Source organism: Malurus melanocephalus, unplaced genomic scaffold, assembly GCF_030028575.1.
Source record: "Malurus melanocephalus ecotype Western Australia unplaced genomic scaffold, MMel_1.1 scaffold_59, whole genome shotgun sequence".
NCBI classification, from domain to species: Eukaryota; Metazoa; Chordata; class Aves; order Passeriformes; family Maluridae; genus Malurus; species Malurus melanocephalus.
The window spans coordinates 427,894-436,005 of record NW_026623291.1 but is presented as its reverse complement, the minus strand read 5'-3'; the positions used below and the strand labels follow the sequence as shown (position 1 = coordinate 436,005).

General features: G+C 48.2%; 1 protein-coding gene across 1 annotated transcript in view; it reads right to left on the bottom strand.

The window, feature by feature from the left end:
- Positions 1 to 2,932: 2,932 nt before the first annotated feature.
- Positions 2,933 to 8,112, bottom strand: part of JPH2 (junctophilin 2) — a 30,278-nt gene continuing 25,098 nt past the window's right edge. Inside the window, exons 5-7 of the mRNA XM_057365989.1 lie at positions 7,568 to 8,112; positions 6,358 to 6,455; positions 2,933 to 5,449 (exon numbers count right to left, since the gene is read on the bottom strand). The exon at positions 7,568 to 8,112 is cut by the window's right edge and continues 50 nt beyond it. Of these exons, the coding sequence (XP_057221972.1) occupies positions 6,375 to 6,455; positions 7,568 to 8,112 (626 nt within the window). The 3' untranslated portion in view covers positions 2,933 to 5,449; positions 6,358 to 6,374. The remainder of the gene's footprint in view (positions 5,450 to 6,357; positions 6,456 to 7,567) is intronic.

Here is an 8,112-nt window from a genome sequence, read left to right as displayed (position 1 = left end):
TGCAGTTTGACAGATGGCCTTGGTCTCTGTGAATACAAGGAGCAGCTTCAGCATTCATCCAGCAGCATGTTTTCCACCTCCTCATMATCCTATTTTCTATCTTCGCTCTTCCCCTTTGTGCTTCTCCCCCCAAAGACACCCTAAAAGCACTGCTCTCTTAATTAAATGTCAGCCTCAGACCAACAGCTAATTGAAAGATCTGAAATATTTGTTCAACATACTTGAGATTCAATTAAAACCTGTTCTCCCTTCTCTGCTTTTAGCTGCCAAGTACTGCATGACCCTTTGCTATTTTTTGAGAAGTAATTGGCAGATAAATTCTCCTGGAACCACGAGATCTCCAACAAATGCACCAGAGCGTTAAACTCTGTAGATGAGGAATGAGTTCCTGCTCCTTCCCCCTGCATGTATTTTGACAGTTTAGGAGGAGCTGAGAGATTTCACGTGGAAGTGGAGGCAGAAGGTCAGCACTCAGCTTGCTAAGGAGATGCTGGTTGAGAGGACAGCTGCATGCTGCTGGGAAATAAATCACTGCCAGAAAGGAATTAAAAGAAATAACTCATCACTGTAACTTCCTTTGGATATTTGTGGTCTGAATAGAAACCTGAATTCCTTATAAAAAATCAGAGAGGTCCCTTGAAGCTTCAGCCTTGCAATACCTTGTGCCTTGCAACATCCCATCCGCTCATAAAATCTCAAGCTGTATTTTACCCTCAGCATTTATTTGTCTCAACAGCATGAGTGTGGGCTGTGAGTTTACAAACATGCCTGCAAATAAAGCATCTATCGCTCCTAAGAAATGTACTGCATTGAAGTGCTCCTCAATATGATCTAACCTGTTAACTCTCCTAATTAAAGCTCATTATTTCTAACCCYTGCCCTTTCGGTGGTTGCTAACCTGGTAAAACACCATCTGGTTTCTTCAATTACAAAGCAGTAAGTCCCCTGGCAGGAGAGGAGGGATCTGGCAATCCTGGAGAGCCCTGGGGCAGGGGGAAGAATTTGTGAGTAGTGCASAGAGGGGGATGGAGAAGGCAGAGGATTGGGGAAGAGCTGTTGGGAGAGTGGTGAGTGAGGTTTCTGGGCCTGAAGAACCAAAGGGTGGCTGAAGCTCCCAGCATTCATCAGGGAGTTCCAGTTTAGGAGGCACCACATCCAGCACATTTACCTGAATTTAGCTGGTCCTAGCAATAGAGGGCACTCAGGAATTGCCTCCATGCAGGGCCTGGATGGGACGTCAGCAAGGGTTATTTACTCCAGCAAAACACACACATTTAAATAAATTCCCCAAATCTGTAATTTAAGTCCCTATCAGGTTTTCTTCTTTGTGTCTAGATTTGGGTGGTGGGAAAGTCAGGAAATCTGTGTCAGCTTGTATCAGAGGACAGTGGCCATGCAGASGTTTTTTTGGGGCAGCCTCTCCCCTACGATGATGGCCAGCCTACCCCAGGGCCACATTATGGAGTAACCCACAACACAGCAGTAGTTCACCCCACTCTGACCCTTCCTCCTGTGCAAAGATGAAGCCCAAAAGAGACRGTTGTTCCTGAGAGCTCCCATGCCCCACAAGAACAGTAGAGRACAGCGTGGCTGTCCCCAGGACACCTGGGCAGGTCACTGTCAAAGGACACTGGGGCTCAGATTGCACCTTCCCTCCCACCAGTGGAGGGGAAGGCTCCTGCCCTTCGACACAGGATCAGGTCACTGCCTTTAGCCTGGTTCTCACATATCAGACACCTCCCCACCAGCACCCAGGGACACTTGGCTGGACACTGTGGGGACATTACCCCTGAAACCAGCAGCTATTGAGAGAGCTCAGCACTGTACCCCCTACCCCAGGGAAGGGGCAGACTTTTTGTTCTGCCTTTATTAATGCTTTTGAAGCGATGTGTCATTGCTTCAGCAGCAGACCCACCTCCCTCCCTGCYGCTCTGCCACTCCTGGCAGAACCAAAGACCTGCTCCATTCATCAGCCTGAGATTTATGAGGTGCACAAGGCTCCAGTTACTCTGCTGCCCCCAGCTGATGAATGAGATGTAGCTGGTTCCTCCCATACCAGAAGTAAAGCAAGCCCAGAGGAGAGTAAAGGCATCATTTCATCAAACTCAGCTCCTTAAGTCTCTACCAGRSCATGAAATCTTCTGCCACGAGACCYCTCACACCCACAGAAGTCAGGGGCAGCACTCCTGCTCATGCAGGCTGAGCCTGTGTTCCACCAGCCTCTCTGCAAAGTCCAGCTTTGCTCATGTGAGACACTCCAGAAATAGAAAAGGATTGAAGGTTTCAGCTGCTCTGGATTCCTCTGGCCCCAGGGCCCTGCTGCCCTGAGCTGGTGCTGGGCTCTGCTCTTCCATCCTTCCCCATAAATCACCCAGCTGCCATTTCCCTCCACCTCGTGCCTGGCTTTCCTCTCACTCSRGCTCTTTCCAGAGAGGCTGAGYRAGYGGATGGGTCACAGGCAGTGGAGAAYCACTCCTCCCCAAAGCCAGGAGGAGCAGCCAGTGACGCACAGCTTGGAATCAACTTGGCAGCAGCCCTGGGGTCGGGAGGCAGCAAAGGGACCTGTCAGCAGCCATCTGCATGGCTTGGGCAGGCTGGGGGCCAGCGAGCTGCCTTCCCTTCTAGCCCCAGGCAACCTCTGCCAGAGGCCAGCACCATGGGAGCACATGGGGTGTGCTCAGAGGGTCGGGGGGCTGCTAAAGGCTGCCACCAAACTCCTAAAAAAGCAGGTGGTGAAAACAACTTTCTTTGCAAAGCACCCCCATCAATAAAAAATGCAAGATTTCGAAACAGATAACTAAAAAGAAAAAAGATAAAAACCATCCAGATACCACCAATGCACTACTCTCCTTTAAGACTTTCACTTCAAGTGCCAACATGGAAAGAAACCCGAAGATTTCCCTTCAAAAATCCACATGGATAGAGTGAGCAGATAACTGTTTATTATTGCACATAATCCAGCAGAACAACCGACAGAAAAACTCTGGACAGTAGTACACAGATTGTAGTAAACAGCTTGCAAAATCTGTGATGAAGGTATTTTTGTGTGAAGAGTGAAAGGTATCTGCATCTTTGTAAGACCTGAAAAGTACAACACAAAATCCTAGTCAGTTTTGAAAGCATGCAGTTTGAGGTAAATCTGGTATTTTGCATCTAAGAAAATGAAATCCCTAAGGGGCTCTCTATAGATATATCCATCTCAGTGCAATATGGATACAGTTATACGTCACATAAAAGCAAATCTACCTACTTTTCTCAGAAGGTTACTAGGAGGGAAGCACATTACTGAGTGCATATCACATGCATAAAAAATGGAGGGGAGGGGAAGGAATTACCATAGCACTGTTGAAAAAAATCCATTTTTGTGCTTAGTGATTAATAAAAGCCCCTCAGGTCTCTCAATGGAAATTGTCTTGATGGTGAATAAAAACAGTTGGCATATTGAAACTGCAGAGTTGGCAAGTGAATGTCACCAAATGGAGATAAAATGTCAAAGGCAGCAGAGCCTGGGGTTTGCAATACATTTGTATTTAAGGAAAGAAAAAAAAAAGAAAAAAAAAGAAAATTGCTACTAAAATATGCTCTGTGGAAGTGTAGATGATGCTGCACAGCTTTCTCAGGACTGGTACAGCCACATGGCTTTTAGGAAAGGATCACATTCACTTCTCCCACAGTTAATACCACGTATTTGCTACTGTGGCAATGTTCCTGAGCTGAATAAGGTTAAAAAATAGACTTGGTTCACAAAGAAAAGTACTGAATTATTCTCACTCTCTTATACCATAACTAGAGTAGACAAATTTGGCAGGTTTTGCCCCATGTCTCCAGTGAGTATAAACCCCTGTGTGTCTGCCGCTCCATTTCTGAAATCCTTTTAGATTGACCTTTGAAGCAGACTGGGCATCTGTTTTTTTTTTTTTTTTTTTCTTACTTATCATTTCCCCATTCTTTCCAGTCCAACAACATTTTCCCACCCAGTCCTGTGCTGTGGGACTTCAGGATACACTGAGGTGCACAACCAACTATAAATAACATCTCTGATTATCTTAAAAAGGGATAGAAAATACACATTGCTCTTAAAAGAAGGAAGGAACATGTCCAAGCACTCAGCCTCACACTAAACTGTAACTTCATCTGTGCCGACTTTCTAAGCTCGCACTGCTAAGGATCAGAGCAGATCATGGTGGAAAAATCTCCTTCCGAAGGTCACCCCCYGTCGCAGCTTTGGGAAAATCGCTGCAAATCACCCAGGCCTCTCAGCCTCGCACACACGAGCAACAGCTGCAGCTGCCCCATTGCACTCTGCCACTGCTGAAGGCCCGGCTGCTGCATATTTCTGAGCCCAACACCCAAATACACAGCAGTCACTCACATCTCTGCACCTTTTCTCTTTCAGGAATAAGGTAACCTCTCCCACCAYACCCACGCTGTGTCCTCTGGCTGGAGAGTCTGTTTGTTCGGTGCAGTGAGAGCCCAGGAACCCCCTGCAGCCTGGCACGCCAAGGGGAGAAACTTGCAGGTGTACAGAGGCATTTTCAGCAAGAGCCTCCTTTTCATTGTAACTCACAACATTTTCATAGAAAAAAAAGGGGTAAAGGGACAAATTCAGCACACTTACTGCCTTTCCCATTACAGTGGGAAGCTACCCACTGCAGGACACTTCTGTGCAGAGCATTGTTGGTGGCAGGAGAGCGCTTGGATGGTGCCTGGTCCCAAAACAGGCCCCATCTGCACCCACAGCACCCCACAGACACCAACAGCCTCGGATCCACCAGTCCCTCACACCCCACCCCGCAGCCCCATCCGCGGTGCATCGCCCGCCATGGGCAGGACTCGGGTCACACTTCAACAAGCCCAATTTCAACTTGCTCCCGCTCTCAGTCCTCCATACTGRAAAATGACACCAGGTGACAGGGGAAAGGAAAGACTTTTTGTTCATCCCTTTGGATGACTTCCAAGCATGGAGAGCAGCGTCGTCCACCCCGAGCCATGGYGTGGCTCTCATGAGTCATTCTGGTTGCTGTATTGTTTCATCTCCATGCCACGGATGATAATCTTTGGAAAATCTCTGACACCGTCAACCAAGGGAGTTACAAAACACATCAGCATGCACGCATGAGACCTTCTCACTCATTTTCCTACAGCTACAGACAAATCCCTCATCCCTGGCATGGCAGGACAGTTGATGGCTTCGGTGAGAATAATTTAAGGCAACTGCTATTTTATACAAAGAAGAGGAGACCGCAGTGCAGAAACCCTGGCTTTTCCTTGGTAGATTGCAGAGGCCAGCCACAGCCTGGGAGCAGGAAACTGAACTGATCTTCAGGCACTCTTGTTTAAGGTTGATGTTTGCAGTGCAACCTTAGGATCTCAAGTCTCCTCTTAGGTGTTTCCAGGTGGCTGATCTTTAATCCCCGCCAAGGTCTGAGGTCTCCACCAGCAGCAACGCCTGTCCCAGACACAGATAAATAGGAAAGTCATGGGGGAGCAAAACACAYGGCCAACACATTACCACAGCTGTCTGCAAGGCTTTCACCTGTGCAGGCTGAGTGGGACTAAAAACATGACAGAAAACAGAGCCTAGCAGACTAATTTTTTCCCCTAGGAGGCCTAAGGAAGGCAGCCTAWTGTCCTCACAGGGGCTTGGGAGGTGCCTCTTGTGTTACCTTCACATGAGGCTCAGGGTCAGGTTCAGCCTTGATGGAAGATTTTTTTTAAAATATTTGAGCCCAAGGTGACAGAAATTTTGTGTAAGCTCGGACCATGTTCCTGTCTGTAGGAGTCCCACCAGCATGAGAYACCTCACAAGATTTTATTGACACCAAATCCAAATGTAAATCCTTATCCCAATTCAAGTGGAAGACCTGAGAAAGCTCCAGTCTTACAGACATCTTGATTCATACTTATCTTTAGTAAAAAATTATGTAACAACTGCTGCAGAACTAGTGCTGGTGCAATTATAGCTGCAGTTCTCACAGTTTCATATTTTTTACGTATTCTTGCCTTTTGCTGTTTTGAGTGCTAAGAAATACTATCATGCACGAGCTACCTGGCAGCAGGCACCTTGGAACAGCAAACTGAAAGTGTTTCTTGAAGCATATTTGCAGCAAACAAATTTCAAATTTAACATCATACGTTCTTGCACTGGAAGTCTCACTCCATGGTGCTGGGAAGGCAAAACTATATGGTGGGACTGTAACCCATCAACACAGTTTGTAYTCTTAATTTGGAGAAAATTTATGAAATTATGAAGTAATTCCATGCAATAATTTTATCAAATTTTATGAAAAGTGAGTCAACCTTTAAACATCCAGTGACATCTACAAATTGAGGATAAAATCTCATTTTGCTTCTTACCTTGTTCAAGAGGCTCATCATGTCAAAAAATGTACAAATAGGATGGCCAGACCAATATTCAGTAAGATGACCATGCAGATCACGATTGTGTTAGGTCCCTGAAGGAAAAACCCAAAACAGAGTATTATACACCACAGCTCCAGGGGAGAAGACAGATTCTGCTGTTCAAAAATTTCACAATCACCCCCTCCYGATGCACTGAAATCTGGCACTTAACAACCAGCCTAAATTTCAAAACTAGTGGAATGTTTATCCTATCCTATCCRTACTTCTTCCCTGCAAACTCATTTGAAGGAGGCTAAATCAGGCTTCTTTGGCAACTAAATCAAATTAAAGGAGACCCCAACCACCGGAACATGAAGAGCTGATCCCATGTCAAGCTGCTCCTCCCAACTCCCTTCTCCATCCACATTGCCGGTGTTCGTAAAGTTGCCATTTTTAATACGATACAATCATAGAATGGTTTGGGTTGGAAGGGGGCCTTGAAGATCATCTTTTTCCAAACCCTAACAAATGCACCCATGTGAGATTGCTGTAATTTCAGACCAAAGTATTTCCAAGYTGTGCTTTTCTAAAGTCACATCGGAATCATTCATGTCCAAAGGGCTGCAAGATGGGACTCAGAGGGCTAATAAAATGTCTGGGTTTCCAGCTGTATTTGCTAAGAGCAAAATTGAGTTTCAGTGACTATATTTGAAACCTGGGAAATTGGCTGGTGATTCAACACCACAGTTCAGATCATGAGCTGCCCCTAAAGTAAAAAAAGTAAATGTAACAGGTAAAATAAAAACACACCCAAGCTTTTCCTTCCCTGTTTTTTTCCCTCAACTTTCACATCCAAGTTGTCTGGTAATGGGGTGGGAAAAGAAGGTGAGAAAAATATATAAAATTAATTGGAATATGGCTTGGTTTTTGAAAATTTTGAAATAGGGATGTGTCTGAAAGCCTGGTATCTGATAACCTGATATCTGCCCAGGTAAAGAGAGGAAGTCAAAATCAGAGGGTTACGAATGTCAGGCCAAGCACCCAGGGCAGGGCAGGCTGGGAAGGTGGCAGTAGAGGGGATATCAGCACTCCTCCAGTGGGCTGTAGGATCCCAGAAAGAGCCTCTGGGCACCACATGGGGCCAACTGCAGCCCCAAGCCCATGGGGAACAATAAAGGAAAAGCAAAGATGGCTCCCATGAGGTTCCCAGGATGCCCCACGTCACCTCTTCACACTCCTCCGCCTTCTGTGCTGCCGTCACCGCCTGGGCCGGGCCRCGCTTGGCCCCCGCCTTGGGCTCGGTCCGGCCGGGCGCCCTGGCCTCAGTCTTCCKGTCGGCCGCGGGCTCAGCCCGGCCCAGGGGCCTGCGCTCGGGGCTGGGGCGCTGCTGCGGCTCCTTGGGGCGAGATGGCTCCGGCTTGGCCTCCCCCACAGCCGACGGCTTCTCCTCCCGGGCCTGCGGYGTGGCCCCCCGGCGCTGGGGCTCCCCCCGGGGCTCCGGGGACGGCGACTCATTCTCAGGGAGCTGCGCCTCCTCATAGTCCGTGGCGGGGGTGACCGGGGATGTCCGCACGGCGTAGCTGTGGTAGCCCTTGATGAGCTCCACGTCGGGCTCGCGCGTCATGCGCTGCAGCGGCCCGATCTCCATCTGCTCGGTGGGACGGCCGCGGCCCCGCGAGCCCGGGCGACCCTCGCCCTCGGAGGGTGCTGGGCTCCCGCCGCTCGCCCGCCCGCCCGCCTCGGCCCAGCTGCCCGGCCGGAGAGCCCCGT